This window comes from Anopheles arabiensis, chromosome 2 (genome assembly GCF_016920715.1).
Source record: "Anopheles arabiensis isolate DONGOLA chromosome 2, AaraD3, whole genome shotgun sequence".
Classification (NCBI taxonomy): Eukaryota; Metazoa; Arthropoda; class Insecta; order Diptera; family Culicidae; genus Anopheles; species Anopheles arabiensis.
In genome coordinates, this window is record NC_053517.1 from 85,550,925 (window position 1) to 85,574,287 (window position 23,363).

The window sequence follows — 23,363 nt, forward strand, 5'->3', positions numbered from 1 at the left end:
TCTCTTCCTGAAAAGTCAATTGCTATATAAAAGAGATACGAAGAATAATTTTATACAATTAATAGTAAAAAATTAAAAGAACCAGAGATATACATTTGTTATAAACTTTGTTTTTATTTCCTTATTAATCTTTGTTCATTCCATACTTCAATAATTGAGATTATGGCGTAACTCGAGGAACGCATTTATCCAACCTAACGAGATCTTGTAACGTAACAACTTAAAACATGCACACAACTCCTGCGCTATACCCGATTTCATTCTCTTTCTCTAAAAAGCTAGTCTGTCTGCAGTATGCAAACACAACATACCCAAAAAAGAAAAGCAGTTGTGCTGGAGTGTTGTGCGTGAGGATTAATTGTACCGTACAAAAGATAACCTAGTATGGGGGGTCATGATAACTCCTTCCTGGAATACAAGTACGTAAGCTTAATTTGTACACAATTCGATTTAATCGACCTCCTCCATGTGCGACAGATCCTCCGAGTCGTCCACCAGCGGCGGAGCATCACCCGATGCCGGGGCCGCCGCCGCAGCACCGCTGCTGCCCTCATCCGTCGTCATCGGCTCGTCCTCGTCGATGCCCAGACCCAGCTTGATCATGCGGTAGATGCGGGACGCATGGGTTCCGGGCTCGTCCAGCGAGAAGCCGGAGGACAGCAGCGCCGTCTCGAACAGCAGAATCACCAGATCCTTCACCGCCTTATCGTTCTTGTCCGCCTCGGCGCGCTGGCGCAGCGTCTCGATGATGGCATGGTCCGGGTTGATCTCGAGATGCTTCTTGCCCGCCATGTAGCCCATGGCCGACGAGTCACGCAGCGCCTGCGCCTTCATGATGCGCTCCATGTTGGCCGACCAGCCGTACTGCGACGTCACGATGCAGCAGGGCGAGTCCACCAGACGGTTCGACACCATCACCTTCTCCACCTTGCTCTCCAGCACCGACTTCATCACCTTGCACAGGTTCTCGAACTTGGCCTTGTCCTCCTCGCGCTTCTTCTTCTCGGCCTCGTCCTCCGGCAGCTCCAGACCCTCCTTCGTCACCGACACCAGCTGCTTGCCCTTGTACTCCTTCAGCTGCTGGATCACGTACTCGTCGATCGGTTCCGTCATGTAGATCACCTCGAAGCCGCGCTTCTTCACGCGCTCCACGAACGCCGAGTTCTTCACCTGGTCGATGCTCTCGCCCGTGATGAAGTAGATCTGCGTCTGGTTCTCCTTCATGCGGCCCACGTAGTCGTTCAGCGAGCAGTACTCGTCCCCGGACGCGGACGTGTTGAAGCGCAGCAGATCGGCCAGCTTCTGCCGGTTCTGGCTGTCCTCGTGCACGCCCAGCTTCAGGTTCTTGCTGAACTGGTCGTAGAACTTCTTGTACGTCTCCTTGTCCTCGGCCAGCTCCTCGAACAGCTCCAGACACTTCTTCACCAGGTTCTTGCGGATCACCTTCAGGATCTTGTTCTGCTGCAGCATCTCGCGGGAAATGTTCAGCGGCAGGTCCTCCGAGTCGACCACGCCCTTGATGAAGTTCAGGTAGTCCGGGATCAGCTCCTCGCAGTTGTCCATGATGAACACACGGCGCACGTACAGCTTGATGTTGTTCTTCTTCTTCTTGTTCTCGAACAGATCGAACGGCATGCGGCGGGGCACGAACAGAAGCGCGCGGAAGTCCAGCTGGCCCTCCACCGAGAAGTGCTTCACCGCCAGATGGTCCTCCCAGTCGTTGGTGAGCGATTTGTAGAACTCGCCGTACTCCTCCTGCGAGATGTCGTCCGCGTTGCGCGTCCAGATCGGCTTCGTCTTGTTCAGCTCCTCGTCCTCGGTGTACTTCACCTTCACGGTCTTCTTCTTCTTGTCCTTCTTGTCCTCATCGTCCTCGGCGTCCTCTAGCTTCGGCTCGTCGTCCTTCTTCTCCTCCTTCTCTTCCTTCTTCTCCTCCTCGGCCTCGTCGTCGCTCACCTCCTTCTCGCGCTCCTTCTCCACCAGCAGCTTGATCGGGTAGCCGATGAACTGCGAGTGCTTGTTCACGATCTGCTTGATCTTGCTCTCCTCCAGGTACTCCAGCTGGTCCTCCTTGATGTGCAGCACGATCTTGGTACCGCGGCCCAGCGGCTCCCCGCTGTCCGGGCGCACCGTGAACGAGCCGCCGGCCGACGACTCCCACACGTACTGCTCGTCGTCGTTGTTCTTCGACGTCACCACCACCTTGTCGGCGACCAGGTACGCCGAGTAGAAACCGACACCGAACTGGCCGATCATGCTGATGTCTGCGCCGGCCTGCAGCGCCTCCATGAACGCCTTCGTGCCCGACTTGGCAATCGTACCGAGGTTGTTCACCAGGTCGGCCTTCGTCATGCCGATACCGGTATCGATCAGCGTCAGTGTGCCGGCCTCCTTGTTCGGGATGATCTTGATGAACAGCTCCTTGCCCGACTCCAGCTTTGAGGGATCCGTCAGCGATTCATAGCGGATCTTGTCCAGCGCATCGGACGAGTTCGAGATCAACTCACGCAGGAAGATTTCCTTGTTCGAGTAGAACGTGTTGATGATCAGGGACATCAGCTGAGCAATCTCAGCCTGGAATGCGAAGGTCTCGCCCTCTTGTGGTTCCGGCATCTGCAAAAGAACGAAAAGAACGAATCAGATAAAGTTGAAGGATTATGGGGGAGGGCGAGGCCAATTCCTCTTTGACATGAGTCAGCAACAAAGAAACACATGGAGCCGCATTTCCGCTCAGATTAATGCCGTTTGCAGGTGCTTCCCGGCTTTCTTCTAGCAATTGCATTCTACTTTTCAGCGACAAAAAGTAATTCTAGAATCATTTCCTCTTCTATTGATCTTTTCAACCACCAATTGTGCAATCATGATGTGCTCATTATCAAAAGAACGGGTAACGGACACTTCGCGGAAATCTTTCGCTCTCTTCCTTCGCTTGGCAACACGCACAGCAAGCCTCGACCGCCACACTTACCTTGAATGAGTTTTGTGGATTTTCCTACGGTAGAACTGAGACCAATTTCACTTTCACATGGATGTGACTCGTTCAGCAATTCTGCGTTATGCACTGCACTGCCTTTTTCTCTATTCTTTTCGACACGTGCTTTGCGCCACCAGATTTTATACAGTATCAAACCGCTTCTGGAAACTTCAACCGCAAGACTACTGAGACAACGTTCATCGGCTCGGCAAATTGCCGTCCCGAACGCCCGGCCGAATTGGAGTGGGGATAGCATGAACACACACTGCTCGACCGCACACCTCGAGCAGTATCGCGCACTTTGGTGGTGGAATTTGAATTCACCGTTTAACGCGAGCAATTTCTGAATTGAGCTGAAACAAGCTTTTACCCATGAAAGTTCTGGTAATTGATCATGAAGAATATTAATTATGTGATTGTTCACACTTTGGACGAACAAATTGAGCATTTTATTTTCAGCACCATCCTCCGGTTTGGCTGTTTGATTGCAAGGAGTGTTGTACGATTCTATGGAAAACTTTTAATTAAAATCAATTATCGGTACAAGCACTGTAGTCGATTTACAAGCTCATATTAACTGCTTATTCAAGAAGTGGAACGAACAAATAAGATTATTCTGGAACGTTCAGTAACACCGAAAATCGATAAACTCAATGTTGGTAAAGGGTCTTACAATTTCACTTGGTGGAGCTTCATGGATCCATCATGTGATGTTCTGTGGAATACGGTATACATTAGAAAAATGTACCACCATTTGCCTTAATTAAAACTTAGTTTATTGATTAAAATAGTGCAGAAAATGGATAATTATTTCTTCATCCGGAGAAATTTCCAGTACAACAGAAAAGCTAGGTTAGGGCTGCCGGCGCCAAAATCGTTTGCCGGCGTTTTGTCAAGCAACTCGCATTGCTCGAATATGAGGGGAGGTACAGGAGTAATCTCTTCCCCTAACGAATGAACACGGTGCGTGTGGAGGAGAAATCATCCCGCTCATCGCTTCGGCTTGTTCCTGTTCATGGCTCGCAGTTGCTATGCATTTGTAAGGGGAATGGTCTAGAATGTTCTAGAACATTCTAGAAGCATCTCGAAAGATCCGAGGCGCGGCTTCCGTTACCGGTCTCGTTCACTCCTACTGACAGCTTCTATTAGCGGAACTGTGTGCATTGATAATTAAATTTTGTCATTTGGAGTTGGTGTTAAAACGAATATTGTAAAATTTAAATAATTTTGTGATAATGTGAGAAATTGCTGCTGATTTTCTGTGAATATACAAAAACTTCCACTTCCCCAAAATTTCTTCTTCACTCGCTCGTTTGACAGTTCTTTGTTTACAAACAAGAAATTCAAATATCACCGGTACCGTCCGTTTTTTTTGCTGGTAGAACGGTGGTAGAGAGAGAGTAGAGATGTTTATTGTGGATATAAAGAAAAAAAAAAAAATACATATAGAATCGAACGTTCTTTAACATTGGGTACGCAATGTGCTCTCCTCAATAATCGGGAATTTTTATAGCATAGCTGAGTAGAATATATGTTGTTTGCTGATTTTAAATCTGAGTATATGGGAAAAGTGCAAAAAAAAACCCATGCAATTTTAGACTTAACCTAAACACATATATATCTAACCTATATCTTAACCTACATTTTCTTAGACCTAATCCTTAACTAGATAGAGAAGAGGAGAGCTTTGTACAGAAAATTATAAACTCATATTTTATGCTTAGATACGTTGTTCAACTAGTTGATTAATTATGCTACTTGAGCTCTGGCGACATTTGTTTGCGTAATTTACATTTAAATTTCCTATAAATTCCTCCATTTTTACTAAATTACTTCTTTTGTGTAAATCGTTTGTGTTATGCCAAGGTGGTAAGTTCATGATCATTTTTAATATTTTGTTTTGTCTAACTTGAAGTTTTTTTCTATGAGAGTACGCACAACTAATCCATGCCGGCGCTGCGTACGTCAGAATCGGGCGTATATAAGCCGTAAACAAATTTTTTGTTTTGCAAATTTAGTTTTGATTTCCTATTTAGGAAAGGATATAAAATTTTTAGTAATTTGTCTACTTTTTCTAATTGTTTTTCTATGTGGGTTTTAAATGTCATGCGTTTTTCTAAATGTACTCCAAGGTATTTAACTTGATCTTTCCATGTAATATTTCCTTGCATAAAGCTAACTTCATTACTAGGTAATTTGCGTAAACTAGTGTTTCTCGTGAAGAAGATTGCCTCAGATTTATTTGCGTTTGTTTTAAGCTTCCATCTATTGCAGAACTTGGCGTATGCTTTTAATGTGCCATTTAAGGCTTTGATTATTGAGCTCGGACTTCTGGCCGTAGCCGCGATTGCTAGGTCGTCTGCATATAGATAATTTGTACAGTTGTTTGTAGAGGGAATGTCAGAAATAAATATATTAAATAGTATTGGCGATAATATACTACCTTGTGGTACTCCCGCTATGGGTTTAAAGAAATTTGATTTAGTGTGCCCAATATGAACTGAGCTTTTTCGATTGCTGAGAAAGGACTGAATTATTTTTATAATATACGTAGGAAAATTATATTGAATTAATTTATATAACAGGCCGTCATGCCAAATGGAATCGAAAGCTTTCTCAGTATCTAACAAAACTAAACCAGTAGATCTTTTTCTATTCCGATTTTCTATGATATAATTTTTGAGTCTATGTATCTGATGAGTTGTTGATTTTTCGGGTTGAAAACCAAATTGTGACTGTGGGATGATATTGTTAATGTCTGTATGAGAACGTATATTGCGTGCAATAATTTTCTCAAAAAGTTTACCTATGCAGCTCAGAAGGGATATTGGTCTGTAGTTTCCAGGATTAGAATGATCTTTTCCGGGTTTTGGAATAGCCACTCTTTTTGCTTTTTTCCATTGTGAAGGAAAGTAACCTAGTTTAAGACAACTATCAAATATTATTTTGAGGTAGAGTACTGCCTTTTTAGGAAGCATTTTAATCTCTGTGTTGTTAATTTCGTCACAGCCTGCTGATTTTTTATTTTTAAGATTTTTGATTATGTTCATGAGTAATTTTGGTTTAACCAAGTAACCTGGATCCAAGGAGTGATTTTGGTTTCTCGCAAAGAAAAATTCTATTGTTTTTGTAACTTTCCTTTCCATTGGACTATTTGTGTTGTAAGTTAAGTAATGAGAGTTTTCAAAATGTGTTTTGAGGGCGTTACATTTTTCAGTGGCTGTTAGGAAGATGTTGTTTCCTAGCTTTAGCGTTTGAATAGTATGTTGCTTGTTTTTAACTATTTTTACAAATTTGAATAGGTTATTTGTATTATTTTGTTGTGTATTTATACTTTTTAATGTATCAGACCAAGCTCTGTTACGGGCTAGTGACATTTGCTGCTCTATCTCTGTTTTAAGTGCATGATAATAATTCCGAAAGGTAATATTACGTCTGTGTCTTTGCCATTTCTTCCTGTATTTATTTCTTAGTTTAATTAGAGCAATAATGTAATCTGGAATGATAATGTTATATTTTCCCGGAATTGCTTTTGGAATGGCACTTTGTTTAGCTGTTGTAATAAGTGAGGTTAAGTTATGTAGCATATCATCGATTTGTGTAGCGTTAATTATGTCATTTGGGTGTATTGTGGTCAAGTCGATACTATTATTTATAATATTTTTGAAAATATTCCAGTCTGCTTTTTTGTAATTATAAATACCTTTGTTGGAAACAAAATTAGCTGATGAATGTTTTATACTGAATGTAACTGGCAAATGATCCGAAGTGAGAGCAGTGATAGTTCGTAATTTCGATATTGAATACAGATTTTTTGTTAGCATTAAGTCCAACGTTGAAGTATTTCTTGTGGGGTCGATAGGAATGTATGTTGGTTTATCTGGGAAATGTATAGAAAATTTACCTTTTTGTGCTTCAGCAAAAAGGAGTTTTCCGGCTGCATTTGTAGAGACACAATTCCATGATTTATGTCGCGCATTAAAATCGCCACAGATGAAATAGTTGTCGTTTCGCGCTGAAAGTTTCTTGATATCTTGTTGAAATGTAACTAAGTTGGTATTTTTACCTGGGTGATATGCTGCTATTAAAGTAAATTCTCCTAGTCTAGTGAGCACTTTAACACTTAATGTTTCGATTATCCCTAGTTTATTATGTTTTAGCAATTGGTGTCTAAAATTGCATTTGATCGCTATTAGAACACCACCTTTTGGTCCCGATAATCTATCAACTCTGTATACTATATAATTCGGAATAGAAAAAGCGTGCACTGGTTTCAGAAATGTCTCAACAATCAATACAGCATCAATATCATATCGGCTTAAATAGTAGATTAAATCCATCTTTTTGTTGGCAATGCCATTAGCATTCCAGTAGGAAATATTAAAATTGTCTGCGCAATCCATCACGGGAAACAAAATTTAGCAACTACCTCAAAGATCACTGTTATTTGATCCTGCTTTGTTTTGCACTTTTGTAGCTTCTGAAAAACTTCGCCTACAATTGGAATTATTTCCGAAGAATTAAAAAGTTCGCCTGACGCGGTTTCATTTTGTCTGAAATTTACAAATTTGACTGGGTTTTGTTCAAGTTGTTTCCATCCCTGAATTGTTTTTGTCTGTGGTAGAGCAGGAAAGCTATTTTTTTCCATGTTGAAAGAAGTTGTACGTTTCGGTTCTTTAGGTAGATTGGTAGCGGGACGTTTAGGACATCCGCTGAAAGTAGCTGTATGGTTACCGCCGCAATTCGCGCATTTCAGTTTGTGCTCTGGCACTTTGCCATCACTTGAAGATGACCCAGCTGTGAGTGGGCACACTGACGAATTATGATCGTCAGCACATTTGTTGCATCTAGCAACGCGATTACAATTATTCGCACCGTGCCCGTACAGTTGGCAACGTTTACACTGCATGTAGAACGGTGGTAAATCAAGATCCATTCAAAGCTACAAATTCAAAATAATTTTTTTAGTCTATGTAAATTACACAAACAATACTACAAGATGTAGTGTATATAATAACATGTTAAATAACATGAAACATTACGCCATAGCTTGTTTTTCTTCTTCATCGCACCCATCGTTTTCGTTTATGTTGAGAATTCGTTCCAATAAAAATGTTAATACAAAACGTTATTTATTTATTGTTATAAAAATGATCAATAAAACGTACCAACTTCAAAGTAAAAAATAGGTCTCACATTAGAGGTAAGACATGGAATGGTGCTCTACAGTACAGAACTGGACGGAATTAAGTTGCATTTCTCGAAAATACTGTTCACGGACTGACTCCCCCCCTCATGGGCCGTTCATTCAGATGCTGCCTCGAGGTGCGGTAAGTACGGTGGTAGCTGCACATTCTGCTTGCGCTCAAACGACAGCAGATACCGGAGCATCGGTAGCGTTTGTCGCAGATAGCGCCGTAAATCGTCAAAGCTGGGCCTATCGCTAGCGTCCAGATCCCAGCAATTCAGGCACAGCTGGTACAGATCCTCGTACATAAAGCTGGGCCGTTCCGGCTTTTGGCCGGCACGTATCGCCGCAAAGAGATTGTCCGTCGTCGTGGTGCCGTACGGCGTTGCCCCGAGACAGCAGCACTCCCAGATTAGCAACCCGAACGACCACACGTCGCTTTTGGTGGAGTGGTTTTGGAATTTGATCACCTCGGGCGCGTGCCAGCGGCTAATTGCAATCGGGCTGCCGGTATCCTCCGCATTAAGCGGTGGCCCGAAGGCACTGACCTTTACCTCGAATTTGGTATTTACGTACACGGTGCGGGCGCACAGCTTTTTGCTTACAACCTGCAAAGAAATATAAAGAAATAAAAACATGTACCAAACGTTTAGCAAGTCGAGGCGCAAAAATCGCTTACATTGTTGTCGGCTAAGAACTGCATTCCATCGCACACCAAACAGAGGATGTTCACCACTATCTCTTCCGAGATGGTCGAAAACTTCACACTGTTCGCACTGGCCGGTACGCGTGCGTTCAGCAGCGTCTGCTTGAGCGTGGTTTGCATCTGCTCGAACAGCAGATAGCACCAGTCGGGCGTAACGCAAACACCGTAGAACAGAATCACGTTCGCGTGGCCCTCGAGCGCAGTTAGGCGTCGGAACTCGTTCAGAAACGCTATCTGATCGACGCTCTCCATGTCGTCCGTAATGACGTGCACCTGGGCCGGCATATCGCCGTCCTGCTCCTGGGACAGCTGCAACGCTCCCAGCAGTACGTCGCCATACTTCCCGCTGCCCAGCACCCGGTTAATGTCCAGGCTCAGGTACTTCCGGGCGTGGTTTTTCGCCGGCTCCAGCCCCTCGATGATGTCGCGCAGTTCCGCCTCGAAGCCGCGCTGCTCGTAAATGTCCGGCATGTAGCCATTGTTCTCCACCTCAAGTATGGGGCCCTGCAGCGTCAGCTCGTGATGATCTCCGAAGGGGCGCGTGTTGGCAGCGGGCGTTTTAAAGTGCAAGTACACGTACAGAATGATCGCACCGGTCAGTACGACGCCGAACAGGATGCAGGCAGTGGTGAGGATCGCGATAAGTGTTTCATTTCGTTCTGAACAAACAAAGAAACATAAACATTCGAATTTAAAATAACTGCAGTGCGGGTTTAAACACGACAACCGGTCCTTACCAATTTCAACCGTTTTCAAATTCACATGATGATGGTCCGGATACTGATGCTGCTCGTGCGTGGTCGTGGCGTACCGCACCTTCACCACATGGTTCAGTATGCTCACCACACCGATCGAGATGTGCACGTGCGTGCGGGCTGTTATCGGCGGGTTGAAGTAGCTGCGATACTCGCGCCCATCGCCCACGGTGAACTGTAGCGACTCGTCGTCCTTCATCTCCAGCTCGGCCGCGATGTAGTACGGGACCTTGTTTTCCTTCGACTGCTGGAACGTGCCGAGCTGGCTTTCGTCTATCTGCTGTATCAGCTCGCTGTTGACGTAATGCACCACCACGCGGTAGTAATTGACCGGTCCGTTATCATTCACTGCCCGCGGGATCTGTATCAGTATGGTCGATTCGAACCGGCGCAGAATGATCGGCTCCTCAGGTTCCGGATCCGGGTGGCCGATCTCCGTGCTGCCGGCAATGCTGGCCCGTCCACCGGCCCCTCGAGCCGACACCGACACCACCGTAACGTTGTAGTCCGTGCCGGGCTGCAGGTTGGACAGCTCGAACCCGGTCGAGGTGTTGTGTACGGACCATCGTACCGGATATATCCGGAAACTGGCGTACGTGCGTGTCGCCTCGGCAACGATCTCAAACTCCTCCACCATCACACCGTCGTCGGCCGGCAGATCCCACCGGATGGCGATCGTGTCCTCCTTCTGCTCACCCTCGACGCGTAGATTACGCACCGGTCCGGCCACATCGATGCCCGTCTCGTACACCGCCTGCGCATTGACTCCGCCACAGTTTGCGTCCGGCTGCTTGCCACACTTCAGATCGCACTCCCGGTCCTCCACGATGCGGGTTTGGATGGTGTTGGTGCAGCTACACCGGGAGCCGGACAGTTCGGCATACCTTAAACAAAATGAGCCAGGTAAGTGTACCAGCAACAAAGCCCTATTAATGCCCACCACCACCACCACCACACACAAAGCACAAAGGCTTCCCGGGCATGGCCTACCTGTGGAAGCTGTTCGCACAGCTATCGACGCATTCGTCCAGATGTTCCGTCGTCAGGGCCAACCTGGCAAAGCGATCCCGTTCGTAGCAACCAAAGTATGCTCGCTTTTCTGCTCCCGCCAGGCCACCGCAGATGCTGAGCAGTGTAAGCACGCACAGCGACAAGCTTTGCCAGCGATGAAAATGGACCACCACCGACGGAGGGTTGATTGCTGGGCGTGCAGATGACATCGTTTACTGTTGTGACACACTTTTATGCTGCCATCCCGCAATGAAGAAAACCCTCGCGCTTTACTGTAACACTACAACGCGCTCGCTGACCACTGCTGCTGCTGCTGCTGCTGCTGCTGAATCCACGAGTGCACCACGCGTTTTAATTGTTACACCCAGTGATCACACCCTGGCGAATGTAATCAGAGCGGTTTGCTCTGCAGCGAGATGCACTTTGTTTATAGGCTGCAATGACGAATCGTGTGAGATCGCGCACAGAGCAGATCGGACGAGAGGGAGGTACAGACACACGATACACGCACACCTGACGGGTGTGTAACCGTTCTGCCTGTGTATTGACTATAGCAACCGTTGCTATCCCCCACCTTTCTCGCCGCGTCGGCTCGCTCGAGCGACGGCAAACATTCTTCCACGCGGAATGGGGGAGAAAGAACGTCGTGGAAAACAAAAGACCGATCAACAGCAACGCGTCAACAATGTTTGACTGTGTGCGTGTGCGATGGGAGCGGGCGTGCCAAGATCACTAGAGATCGTGCTGTGATCGCAAACCAAGCGATAGATGGTCTATGCTGTGGATGATGTGAAGAGCGGAAGACTCATTTTTGGTCAGTATTTACAGTACTTTTACAAGAAAATTCATACGAATGAAGTGATGTGCGTTCGTATCTTAACACCATTTTAAAAGAATGATAAGTTCGCGTTAATGTATGCATCTTAACTCATCCAAGATCTCAATAACGATTCATCTAAATTTATACCATATTGCTTAGGTGCGGCCCGGTGGTATGTTCGTTACCTGCGTCGGCTCCTGCAAGGCTGGATATCATCTGTCCCCAACCGGACAACCCTCCCGTAGAAAGGACTTGACCGACAAAAATCCGTATTGGTCGATCTACACTTGTAAAGAATGTGTGTTGAAATTACAAATTCTAGACTAAAGCTAGATACAGATAAGTAATAACAACAGCGCATATATGTTTGTTAATGACTCGAAACGTTTATTAATTCCATGGTCTTATGTTCCACTATAACGCGGTTAGAACTTCGATTTCATTTCAACAATCAAGGGTACAGCTGTGGTCAATCAGATGCTAACGTATGAGTTGGGACAGCAATTGAGGGATAAGGAATAAATGGAAAATATTGTGCTCTACTCCTCAGTCACAAGAGATAGGACACAGAAACTATGCTATTTTATGGCTTCCCCTCAATACTGATTTCAACCGTAATGTTGTGCAACCTCTGACAGCGCTCTCCTATCCTATCGGTAATCTTATCAAAACCTATGCGACCTATCTGCATTAATTCAAATATCAGCCTTTGGAATCGATTTACATAAATATAGTTTTAAAATCTAGAGACTGGCGTGTGTGGCTTCCTTAACGGTTGTGTGGCGAATTGTAAAGCTCTACTAAAGCTTCTTTACCACCTTAATCGACCTCCTCCATGTGCGACAGATCCTCCGAGTCGTCCACCAGCGGCGGAGCATCACCCGATGCCGGGGCCGCCGCCGCAGCACCGCTGCTGCCCTCGTCCGTCGTCATCGGCTCGTCCTCGTCGATGCCCAGACCCAGCTTGATCATGCGGTAGATGCGGGACGCATGGGTTCCGGGCTCGTCCAGCGAGAAGCCGGAGGACAGCAGCGCCGTCTCGAACAGCAGAATCACCAGATCCTTCACCGCCTTATCGTTCTTGTCGGCCTCGGCGCGCTGGCGCAGCGTCTCGATGATGGCATGGTCCGGGTTGATCTCGAGATGCTTCTTGCCCGCCATGTAGCCCATGGCCGACGAGTCACGCAGCGCCTGCGCCTTCATGATGCGCTCCATGTTGGCCGACCAGCCGTACTGCGACGTCACGATGCAGCAGGGCGAGTCCACCAGACGGTTCGACACCATCACCTTCTCCACCTTGCTCTCCAGCACCGACTTCATCACCTTGCACAGGTTCTCGAACTTGGCCTTGTCCTCCTCGCGCTTCTTCTTCTCGGCCTCGTCCTCCGGCAGCTCCAGACCCTCCTTCGTCACCGACACCAGCTGCTTGCCCTTGTACTCCTTCAGCTGCTGGATCACGTACTCGTCGATCGGTTCCGTCATGTAGATCACCTCGAAGCCGCGCTTCTTCACGCGCTCCACGAACGCCGAGTTCTTCACCTGGTCGATGCTCTCGCCCGTGATGAAGTAGATCTGCGTCTGGTTCTCCTTCATGCGGCCCACGTAGTCGTTCAGCGAGCAGTACTCGTCCCCGGACGCGGACGTGTTGAAGCGCAGCAGATCGGCCAGCTTCTGCCGGTTCTGGCTGTCCTCGTGCACGCCCAGCTTCAGGTTCTTGCTGAACTGGTCGTAGAACTTCTTGTACGTCTCCTTGTCCTCGGCCAGCTCCTCGAACAGCTCCAGACACTTCTTCACCAGGTTCTTGCGGATCACCTTCAGGATCTTGTTCTGCTGCAGCATCTCGCGGGAAATGTTCAGCGGCAGATCCTCCGAGTCGACCACGCCCTTGATGAAGTTCAGGTAGTCCGGGATCAGCTCCTCGCAGTTGTCCATGATGAACACACGGCGCACGTACAGCTTGATGTTGTTCTTCTTCTTCTTGTTCTCGAACAGATCGAACGGCATGCGGCGGGGCACGAACAGCAGCGCGCGGAAGTCCAGCTGGCCCTCCACCGAGAAGTGCTTCACCGCCAGATGGTCCTCCCAGTCGTTGGTGAGCGATTTGTAGAACTCGCCGTACTCCTCCTGCGAGATGTCGTCCGCGTTGCGCGTCCAGATCGGCTTCGTCTTGTTCAGCTCCTCGTCCTCGGTGTACTTCACCTTCACGGTCTTCTTCTTCTTGTCCTTCTTGTCCTCATCGTCCTCGGCGTCCTCTAGCTTCGGCTCGTCGTCCTTCTTCTCCTCCTTCTCTTCCTTCTTCTCCTCCTCGGCCTCGTCGTCGCTCACCTCCTTCTCGCGCTCCTTCTCCACCAGCAGCTTGATCGGGTAGCCGATGAACTGCGAGTGCTTGTTCACGATCTGCTTGATCTTGCTCTCCTCCAGGTACTCCAGCTGGTCCTCCTTGATGTGCAGCACGATCTTGGTACCGCGGCCCAGCGGCTCCCCGCTGTCCGGGCGCACCGTGAACGAGCCGCCGGCCGACGACTCCCACACGTACTGCTCGTCGTCGTTGTTCTTCGACGTCACCACCACCTTGTCGGCGACCAGGTACGCCGAGTAGAAACCGACACCGAACTGGCCGATCATGCTGATGTCTGCGCCGGCCTGCAGCGCCTCCATGAACGCCTTCGTGCCCGACTTGGCAATCGTACCGAGGTTGTTCACCAGGTCGGCCTTCGTCATGCCGATACCGGTATCGATCAGCGTCAGTGTGCCGGCCTCCTTGTTCGGGATGATCTTGATGAACAGCTCCTTGCCCGACTCCAGCTTCGAGGGATCCGTCAGCGATTCATAGCGGATCTTGTCCAGCGCATCGGACGAGTTCGAGATCAACTCACGCAGGAAGATTTCCTTGTTCGAGTAGAACGTGTTGATGATCAGGGACATCAGCTGAGCAATCTCAGCCTGGAATGCGAAGGTCTCGGCTTCTGGTCCTTCCGGCATCTGGAATGGAAAAAAGACGATTGTTATTTAATTTTCAAATTCAACAGCCAGATGCGCTAGTAAAAATCTATACTACACTAGCGAGTACGGACAATGTCCCCCGACCTTAAAGTGGGCCCTCAAATTTACTTTCTCTGTAAGAAGTGGATAATTGTGGAGAATAGAATGCCCCCACTGAACATATACAGTTTAAGCACGCCGAAAGCATCAGGTCTCGTTTGTAACGATCGAAGATAGCATTGAGCTCACGACACGTAACAAGAAATGGATCAGAGTAGCCGATAGCATAGCAGTGCTCCTCCACGTTAAGAGTAATGGCCTCGCGTGGGGTGATTTAAGCATTGAAAATGAAGAGTAAATGACTGATAAAACTAACATTATGCGGGGTGCATAAAGCATGCATCTCGCTGGAGAACTTTTATTAAATTTAATGGCAAGTATTAGAGAAACAGAAGAAAATAAATAGAACTAGAGACGTTTATGCATCGATGATAATCATTACAACATGTATTACTAGCTGCAATCCGTAGGTTTCGATTTAGAAGCACACTTCGAGAAAATCGAGAGCATCACTAATCGATATTTAGTCCTCCTTCAATCAAGTTACGTTCTTTACACTTCTTCAATATAAATTATGGTATAAAATAAAATGCTCGTTCTGACTCCTAAATTTATTATATAGCCTTGGTCAGACTTATCTACCTACATCCAGACCACATATTTAACGAACATTGAAATAATTAACTCACGTTCTGGAAATCTATTATTTAACAAAGTAAGTGAGAGACCACTGGAGAAGATGCAGTCAAAACAAGTGATTAGCAGCTCTCTGAAGCTTAAAACACAAAAATTTAAGCTACTTTCAATGGTATATTCTCAAATTATGTATTAGCAGAAAGAGTTTCCGTGGAATACTAAAGTCTCCTTATTGAACACCAATTCAATTTCGATAACCCATACATACCTTGATAGCTATTTGTGAACTCTTTCTTTAAAATCAACGAAACTTCTAAACTCTGTTAATTAACTGCACAGAACAGTTCTTTAAACTTTTCTCTTTGGTTACAGGGCTTTCACACACTTCCCGGAATACACTGGCTCTCGAATCGCTTTGATCTGAACGCGACAACAATTTCCTTGTGAATGAACAAAATCCACATGCGGCGCGCGGTTTTAGTACGAATGTTCACTTTGTTCTCTGGCAAACGCTAGACCTTTCTCGAAATTGAACAGCTTGCTATAGATGTTGCTCATCACTCTCTCACTCAAACTGTCAGTGCGAGCGAACGAGACGGGTAACGGAAGCAGCAACTCGGATCTTTCGAGATCCTTCTAGAATGTTCCAGATGATTGTAGAGCATTCCCCTGACAAAAGCATAGCAACTGCGTGCCATGAACAGGAACAAGCCGAAGCGATGAGCGGGATGATTTCTCCTCCACACGCACCGTGTTCATTCGTTAGGGGAAGAGATTACTCCTGTACCTCCCCTCATATTCGAGCAATGCGAGTTGCTTGACAAAACGCCGGCAAACGATTTTGGCGCCGGCAGCCCTAACCTAGCTTTTCTGTTGTACTGGAAATTTCTCCGGATGAAGAAATAATTATCCATTTTCTGCACTATTTTAATCAATAAACTAAGTTTTAATTAAGGCAAATGGTGGTACATTTTTCTAATGTATACCGTATTCCACAGAACATCACATGATGGATCCATGAAGCTCCACCAAGTGAAATTGTAAGACCCTTTACCAACATTGAGTTTATCGATTTTCGGTGTTACTGAACGTTCCAGAATAATCTTATTTGTTCGTTCCACTTCTTGAATAAGCAGTTAATATGAGCTTGTAAATCGACTACAGTGCTTGTACCGATAATTGATTTTAATTAAAAGTTTTCCATAGAATCGTACAACACTCCTTGCAATCAAACAGCCAATCCGGAGGATGGTGCTGAAAATAAAATGCTCAATTTATTCGTCCAAAGTGTGAACAATCACATAATTAATATTCTTCATGATCAATTACCAGAACTTTCATGGGTAAAAGTTTGTTTCAGCTCAATATAGAAATTGCTCGCGTTAAACGGTGAATTCAAATTCCACCACCAAAGTGCGCGATACTGCTCGAGGTGTGCGGTCGAGCAGTGTGTGTTCATGCTATCCCCACTCCAATTCGGCCGGGCGCTCGGGACGGCAATTTGCCGAGCCGATGAACGTTGTCTCAGTAGTCTTGCGGTTGAAGTTTCCAGAAGCGGTTTGATACTGTATAAAATCTGGTGGCGCAAAGCACGTGTCGAAAAGAATAGAGAAAAAGGCAGTGCAGTGCATAACGCAGAATTGCTGAACGAGTCACATCCGTGTGAAAGTGAAATTGGTCTCAGTTCTACCGTAGGAAAATCCACAAAACTCATTCAAGGTAAGTGTGGCGGTCGAGGCTTGCTGTGCGTGTTGCCAAGCGAAGGAAGAGAGCGAAAGATTTCCGCGAAGTGTCCGTTACCCGTTCTTTTGATAATGAGCACATCATGATTGCACAATTGGTGGTTGAAAAGATCAATAGAAGAGGAAATGATTCTAGAATTACTTTTTGTCGCTGAAAAGTAGAATGCAATTGCTAGAAGAAAGCCGGGAAGCACCTGCAAACGGCATTAATCTGAGCGGAAATGCGGCTCCATGTGTTTCTTTGTTGCTGACTCATGTCAAAGAGGAATTGGCCTCGCCCTCCCCCATAATCCTTCAACTTTATCTGATTCGTTCTTTTCGTTCTTTTGCAGATGCCGGAACCACAAGAGGGCGAGACCTTCGCATTCCAGGCTGAGATTGCTCAGCTGATGTCCCTGATCATCAACACGTTCTACTCGAACAAGGAAATCTTCCTGCGTGAGTTGATCTCGAACTCGTCCGATGCGCTGGACAAGATCCGCTACGAGTCGCTGACGGATCCCTCGAAGCTGGAGTCGGGCAAGGAGCTGTTCATCAAGATCATCCCGAACAAGGAGGCCGGCACACTGACGCTGATCGATACCGGTATCGGCATGACGAAGGCCGACCTGGTGAACAACCTCGGTACGATTGCCAAGTCGGGCACGAAGGCGTTCATGGAGGCGCTGCAGGCCGGCGCAGACATCAGCATGATCGGCCAGTTCGGTGTCGGTTTCTACTCGGCGTACCTGGTCGCCGACAAGGTGGTGGTGACGTCGAAGAACAACGACGACGAGCAGTACGTGTGGGAGTCGTCGGCCGGCGGCTCGTTCACGGTGCGCCCGGACAGCGGGGAGCCGCTGGGCCGCGGTACCAAGATCGTGCTGCACATCAAGGAGGACCAGCTGGAGTACCTGGAGGAGAGCAAGATCAAGCAGATCGTGAACAAGCACTCGCAGTTCATCGGCTACCCGATCAAGCTGCTGGTGGAGAAGGAGCGCGAGAAGGAGGTGAGCGACGACGAGGCCGAGGAGGAGAAGAAGGAAGAGAAGGAGGAGAAGAAGGACGACGAGCCGAAGCTAGAGGACGCCGAGGACGATGAGGACAAGAAGGACAAGAAGAAGAAGACCGTGAAGGTGAAGTACACCGAGGACGAGGAGCTGAACAAGACGAAGCCGATCTGGACGCGCAACGCGGACGACATCTCGCAGGAGGAGTACGGCGAGTTCTACAAATCGCTCACCAACGACTGGGAGGACCATCTGGCGGTGAAGCACTTCTCGGTGGAGGGCCAGCTGGACTTCCGCGCGCTGCTGTTCGTGCCCCGCCGCATGCCGTTCGATCTGTTCGAGAACAAGAAGAAGAAGAACAACATCAAGCTGTACGTGCGCCGTGTGTTCATCATGGACAACTGCGAGGAGCTGATCCCGGACTACCTGAACTTCATCAAGGGCGTGGTCGACTCGGAGGACCTGCCGCTGAACATTTCCCGCGAGATGCTGCAGCAGAACAAGATCCTGAAGGTGATCCGCAAGAACCTGGTGAAGAAGTGTCTGGAGCTGTTCGAGGAGCTGGCCGAGGACAAGGAGACGTACAAGAAGTTCTACGACCAGTTCAGCAAGAACCTGAAGCTGGGCGTGCACGAGGACAGCCAGAACCGGCAGAAGCTGGCCGATCTGCTGCGCTTCAACACGTCCGCGTCCGGGGACGAGTACTGCTCGCTGAACGACTACGTGGGCCGCATGAAGGAGAACCAGACGCAGATCTACTTCATCACGGGCGAGAGCATCGACCAGGTGAAGAACTCGGCGTTCGTGGAGCGCGTGAAGAAGCGCGGCTTCGAGGTGATCTACATGACGGAACCGATCGACGAGTACGTGATCCAGCAGCTGAAGGAGTACAAGGGCAAGCAGCTGGTGTCGGTGACGAAGGAGGGTCTGGAGCTGCCGGAGGACGAGGCCGAGAAGAAGAAGCGCGAGGAGGACAAGGCCAAGTTCGAGAACCTGTGCAAGGTGATGAAGTCGGTGCTGGAGAGCAAGGTGGAGAAGGTGATGGTGTCGAACCGTCTGGTGGACTCGCCCTGCTGCATCGTGACGTCGCAGTACGGCTGGTCGGCCAACATGGAGCGCATCATGAAGGCGCAGGCGCTGCGTGACTCGTCGGCCATGGGCTACATGGCGGGCAAGAAGCATCTCGAGATCAACCCGGACCATGCCATCATCGAGACGCTGCGCCAGCGCGCCGAGGCCGACAAGAACGATAAGGCGGTGAAGGATCTGGTGATTCTGCTGTTCGAGACGGCGCTGCTGTCCTCCGGCTTCTCGCTGGACGAGCCCGGAACCCATGCGTCCCGCATCTACCGCATGATCAAGCTGGGTCTGGGCATCGACGAGGACGAGCCGATGACGACGGACGAGGGCAGCAGCGGTGCTGCGGCCGCGGCCCCAGCGTCGGGCGATGCTCCGCCGCTGGTGGACGACTCGGAGGATCTGTCGCACATGGAGGAGGTCGATTAAATCTAGGGGCTGCTATGAGCTTTCGGGGGTTCCGTGGTTAATCAACCATCTCAAGTGTTCAGGGTAAATTACACATGCCAGATTTTAGGTTATATTTACGTGAAGCGATTCTTAATGGTGATATCTAATGCAGTTAGGTCATGCAGGTCTGAAGGAGAGCAGGGTTTAAAATAGAATTTTATTTTCAGGGATGTGCGTTAATGGAAGAGTGCGATGTATAATGGATGTTCAGGAGAGAATGCAGTACAGGATTTTTGAAATATTTTTGTTCCATGCGATAATTAGTTCATTCAATAGCGTTGCGACAATTTTGATCAGTTCTGTATACTAATCCTTGCTATTTTGTGTTATACTTTACATTTGTGCATATCCTGATAAATTCAACCGCGTTTTAGCGGAGGACTCTACAATAAAAAACAATGAATTGTACTGTTTAAAACTGTTTCTATCTATTTCGATATTTGTACATGAACGAAGCTAACCTTTATTTGAATCATCAGTTCCGAGAGATAATTTATTTGGTGGACTTATTGACTTTATATCATCTAGAAATGAATTGCGAGTGGAAAATGTATGTTATTTTTAAAATGTCTACATTTTTATCTTGCAATGTTACGAAATGGGAAAAGTGCAAAATTTTCACAACAATGTTTGACACCCCTGCCCGTATAAGCATTTCAACTGCGCGCTACATGTGTATGTGTATTGGTGCAATCACGCGTTGTTTACGCTTCCGAAACGTCATCCAGCAACTCGTTCGCATCAAAACAAACCCGCCTCCAGCCACCGCATAGCCATTGGAACAGTTTTCTCCTCAATTCACATTAAAGTCCATGTCGTTCGAAATGGAGGCCGACATGGTATCTAACCGTGTGATAGTAGAAATCGTGAACGAGTACCGCACGATGCTGCAGCAGCAGATTGCGCTGCATCTGAAGCGACAGCGCGACCACATCGTGCGCATGAGACGCCGGTTCCTTTCGAAACTGGCGCGCCGTTTGCATCGCAACTACATCCTGTACGATCGCCACCGGCGCTCCCTACTAAGTGACGTGTCGTTTCTGAACATGAGACGCAAAGAAGTTCAGCCAGCAACATCCCGCAGCAGGCTACAACAGCCCGTTCCCGAGCAACTGCACCTGTTCCCGGCTGGCAGCGAGCACGAGTTAACCGAGGAGCAGCTGGAACGCTTTCGTATCAATAACGCCACGTTCCAGTACCTGTACGATCTGCTGGAACACGAGCTGGAAGACGCCGATTGTGAGCCGGCGATGACGGCAAGGATGCGAATGGGTGTAGCCCTGTACGTGCTGGGCACGGGGAAGGATTTCGAATCGGCCGCGACACTGTTCCACTTGCACAGCAGCGCCGTACGCGCATCGGTACATCTGTTTTGCAGCGTGGTAAATAAGCTGCTCCGGGACAGGCAGATCGATTTTCCGCTCAGCAGAAAACACATTCGCTGTGGGGTGAAGCAGTTTGAGGAATTGGTCGGGATTCCACAGGTGTTCGGAGCGATCGGGTGTCTGCATATTCCGGTCGACCGGGGTACGGTTAAGGATGCGGCGAAGTACATAAACAGCAAAGGATGGAGCTCCATCATATTGCAAGCCATCGTAGACAGCCGTGGAAGGTGGTAGCATGGTAACGCGTTGCACAAGGAGATCACCCTATTTATGACATTTTTTTTTATTTCCAGATTTCTGGATGTATCCTGTGAGCATCCGGGACACACGAATGCGGCAGATATGCTGATACAATCGAGCATATATCAAAGAATGGAGCAATTGGATGGGGTGAGTAGAGCATTCCATGAGGAGATATTTAAACAATTTTGATGAAAACACTTTATGCTCTTCTATTTCATACGCAGCCAGGTCAAAAGATTGATAAAAGCAGCGTTCTACCGCTCCTGCTGGGCGACGGGAAATACCCGCTGCTACCGTGGCTGATAACTCCCTATCCAACGACGACACAAATGACCCCCGCCGAACGCTCGTTTAACGTGTACGCAGCGAAGGGAAGGGCCTGTATCGTTCGGACCTTCGAACGGCTGGTAGGACGCTGGAAGGTGCTAAATCGGTGTTCCACTATGGTAGCGGCCAGCTGCGTTCCCGAGATAATACTGACGTGCTGCATTTTGCACAACATTGCCGAGCAGAACGGATCGCCGTACAAGGACGCTTGGAGCGAGTGCCACAACGAGGAGGACGTTGCGCCGGAGCAGCCACACTGGGAGTGCCAAATCACCTCGATGGACGGGGAGGAAGTGCGCAATCGGCTCAGCAAGTTCATGCACGAACGTTTCCCTCTGATTGTAGACGATGATTGACTACTGCCGAAGAAGAGGCTGGCACCAGTTAGTTCAATTAGCACAAAACGATAAAATGTTTCAGGATACATTCAACACGTATATTTTCCAATTCATTCTAGACTGTCTTTTCTATACGAGATCGGTCGTTTAATGTGTCTACTTATTCGTACGTTTCGATTACCTCAACCTGCTGCACGGACGGGCCCGCCAGCACGTCCTTTAGGCGGGTAAAAAATGTGTTCATATTTTCCTCCATCATGGTCCGCGTCGTCTCCTGTATCCGGTCGATCAGTTCCTCCTCCTTGCGCACGTACAGGCTAAACTCGTAATCGATCAACCGCTTCTGGCTGCGGTAGAACTCATCGCTAAGCTCCTGCTTGCTCATCGCTATCGTGGTGTCGAGTGCGTTCTTTCGCGTAGGCTTCTTCTGACCCGGTGCCGTATAGCGCCCTAACGTTTTGCTAGTGGACACGCTTGCCCGTTGAACTGCAACGCTCCGTGGCGGTTGGGATGGTGAATTGTTGTCGACAGATGCTGTATCGCCCTGCACGCTCGTACTCAACTCTGACGCAGCTGAAGTGTTAATTTTAACGCTCACCGGCTCGCCCGGATCCAGTGCACTGATGCACTCCTCGCCAGCAACACTCTTGCCGACCCGTTTCAGCAGATTGTCCATCTCATCGTAGAACGGGAAGAGCTGCTGCTCGTTTTTGCTGTTGCTACGCTTTGCCTTCGTGTAGAGGTTTTTCAAATTCTTCCACCGCACACCGATCTGCATGTAGTTTTTGTACGGATAGCCGCTCTCGATCATTTTGTTCTCGATCTTGCGAAATATTTCCATGTTCTGCTTGTGCTTGCTGCTGAACGCACCGGCGTAATTGTTGTCCTGCATGATCTGGAGCATTTCCTTCGTCTCTTCATACTTCCAAATGTTGCGTTTGTTCATCGTTTGATTGCAATTTGTGTAAATCCGAAGCACAGAACGTTGCGATTGCTCGTAATGACGCTAAAAAAAAGACGAATTCACAACAACCGAGCAGGGCGCTGCTTGAATCACAACAAAACGGAATGTTTATCGAAGCTGACAGCAGCAGTGTTGCCAGCTAGTCTAACAGGTTTACAGCGGCATCAAGGATGATTTGAATAGACCGTTGGAAGAGTGTAAAGTAGTGATGGGAAAACTAATGTTTTTGTCGGAATCGATTCCGGCTACCTCCGCAGTTTTGTGGAATCGATTCCAGATATTAGGACCGGAATCAGTTTTCGGAATCAATTCCGGAATCGGCTCCTGAATCGGAATCGGTTCCAGAATTGATTCGGGAATCGGCTCCGGAATTGATTCCGGAATCGACTCCGGAAATGGAATCGGTTTCAGAATCGATTCCGGAATCGGTTTCGGAATCAAAATTTTCTCTCAAATCGGAATTGGCTCCTAAATTAGAATCGGCTTCCAAACGGAGTCGGTTTCGGCATCGCCATAACAATGGGTCCAATCATACTACGTATTGATAGCCGTAAAAAATTCAAATTTACTTGTAAACGATCCATTTTTATGGAGATTCCCGGACTGATTTCGCTTCTGAAAATACTTTTTTCAATTCAAGAACTAATTCCCATTCAGGAGCTAACTCTAATTCTGGAGTCAATTCTGATTCCGTTATCGGGGCAAATTGCGAATCC

The 23,363-nt window shown here is 47.8% G+C and overlaps 6 protein-coding genes and 1 long non-coding RNA gene across 7 annotated transcripts; 3 read left to right on the forward strand and 4 right to left on the reverse strand.

Moving 5' to 3' along the window:
- Positions 1 to 98: 98 nt before the first annotated feature.
- On the reverse strand, positions 99 to 3,156 carry LOC120896245 (heat shock protein 83). Its single transcript, XM_040300230.1, has 2 exons — positions 2,969 to 3,156; positions 99 to 2,613 (listed from the first exon to the last, which is right to left on the reverse strand). The coding sequence occupies exon 2, from the start codon at positions 2,611 to 2,613 to the stop codon at positions 451 to 453; it is 2,163 nt and encodes a 720-aa protein (XP_040156164.1). The 5' UTR covers positions 2,969 to 3,156; the 3' UTR covers positions 99 to 450.
- A 4,925-nt stretch (positions 3,157 to 8,081) lies between these two features.
- On the reverse strand, positions 8,082 to 11,219 carry LOC120896243 (putative tyrosine-protein kinase Wsck). Its single transcript, XM_040300227.1, has 4 exons — positions 10,614 to 11,219; positions 9,606 to 10,507; positions 8,842 to 9,527; positions 8,082 to 8,770 (listed from the first exon to the last, which is right to left on the reverse strand). The coding sequence occupies exons 1-4, from the start codon at positions 10,841 to 10,843 to the stop codon at positions 8,279 to 8,281; spliced, it is 2,310 nt and encodes a 769-aa protein (XP_040156161.1). The 5' UTR covers positions 10,844 to 11,219; the 3' UTR covers positions 8,082 to 8,278.
- Positions 11,220 to 11,379: 160 nt separating this feature from the next.
- Positions 11,380 to 12,514, forward strand: LOC120896248. Its single transcript, XR_005738412.1, has 2 exons — positions 11,380 to 11,448; positions 11,614 to 12,514. It is a non-coding gene; the product is annotated as an uncharacterized LOC120896248 (long non-coding RNA).
- On the reverse strand, positions 11,817 to 15,598 carry LOC120896244 (heat shock protein 83-like). The gene is made up of 2 exons (XM_040300228.1): positions 15,401 to 15,598; positions 11,817 to 14,436 (listed from the first exon to the last, which is right to left on the reverse strand). The coding sequence occupies exon 2, from the start codon at positions 14,434 to 14,436 to the stop codon at positions 12,274 to 12,276; it is 2,163 nt and encodes a 720-aa protein (XP_040156162.1). The 5' UTR covers positions 15,401 to 15,598; the 3' UTR covers positions 11,817 to 12,273.
- Positions 15,599 to 16,652: 1,054 nt separating this feature from the next.
- LOC120893239 (heat shock protein 83) lies at positions 16,653 to 19,775 on the forward strand. Its single transcript, XM_040295011.1, has 2 exons — positions 16,653 to 16,851; positions 17,207 to 19,775. The coding sequence occupies exon 2, from the start codon at positions 17,207 to 17,209 to the stop codon at positions 19,367 to 19,369; it is 2,163 nt and encodes a 720-aa protein (XP_040150945.1). The 5' UTR covers positions 16,653 to 16,851; the 3' UTR covers positions 19,370 to 19,775.
- A 405-nt stretch (positions 19,776 to 20,180) lies between these two features.
- Positions 20,181 to 21,796, forward strand: LOC120893240 (protein ALP1-like). Its single transcript, XM_040295012.1, has 3 exons — positions 20,181 to 21,002; positions 21,069 to 21,165; positions 21,243 to 21,796. Exons 1-3 carry the CDS (start codon positions 20,203 to 20,205, stop codon positions 21,699 to 21,701), a joined length of 1,356 nt encoding a protein of 451 aa, XP_040150946.1. The 5' UTR covers positions 20,181 to 20,202; the 3' UTR covers positions 21,702 to 21,796.
- A 47-nt stretch (positions 21,797 to 21,843) lies between these two features.
- On the reverse strand, positions 21,844 to 22,629 carry LOC120894513 (trihelix transcription factor GT-3b). The gene has a single exon (XM_040297143.1). It carries the CDS (start codon positions 22,627 to 22,629, stop codon positions 21,844 to 21,846), a length of 786 nt encoding a protein of 261 aa, XP_040153077.1.
- Between the last annotated feature and the right edge of the window lie 734 nt (positions 22,630 to 23,363).

What these genes read in the sequence shown, in the direction of transcription:
- LOC120896245 (XM_040300230.1), bottom strand. Translation starts at nt 2,613, where the DNA reads ATGCCGGAACCACAAGAGGGCGAGACCTTCGCATTCCAGGCTGAGATT.
- LOC120896243 (XM_040300227.1), bottom strand. Translation starts at nt 10,843, where the DNA reads ATGTCATCTGCACGCCCAGCAATCAACCCTCCGTCGGTGGTGGTCCAT. An exon ending in TGTGCGAACAGCTTCCACAG is followed by an intron (nt 10,508 to 10,613) that starts GTAGGCCATGCC and finishes ATTTTGTTTAAG; the next exon opens with GTATGCCGAACTGTCCGGCT. An exon ending in AGTTCTTAGCCGACAACAAT is followed by an intron (nt 8,771 to 8,841) that starts GTAAGCGATTTT and finishes ATTTCTTTGCAG; the next exon opens with GTTGTAAGCAAAAAGCTGTG.
- LOC120896244 (XM_040300228.1), bottom strand. Translation starts at nt 14,436, where the DNA reads ATGCCGGAAGGACCAGAAGCCGAGACCTTCGCATTCCAGGCTGAGATT.
- LOC120893239 (XM_040295011.1), top strand. Translation starts at nt 17,207, where the DNA reads ATGCCGGAACCACAAGAGGGCGAGACCTTCGCATTCCAGGCTGAGATT.
- LOC120893240 (XM_040295012.1), top strand. Translation starts at nt 20,203, where the DNA reads ATGTCGTTCGAAATGGAGGCCGACATGGTATCTAACCGTGTGATAGTA. An exon ending in ATCGTAGACAGCCGTGGAAG is followed by an intron (nt 21,003 to 21,068) that starts GTGGTAGCATGG and finishes TTTTATTTCCAG; the next exon opens with ATTTCTGGATGTATCCTGTG. An exon ending in GAATGGAGCAATTGGATGGG is followed by an intron (nt 21,166 to 21,242) that starts GTGAGTAGAGCA and finishes TTTCATACGCAG; the next exon opens with CCAGGTCAAAAGATTGATAA.
- LOC120894513 (XM_040297143.1), bottom strand. Translation starts at nt 22,629, where the DNA reads ATGAACAAACGCAACATTTGGAAGTATGAAGAGACGAAGGAAATGCTC.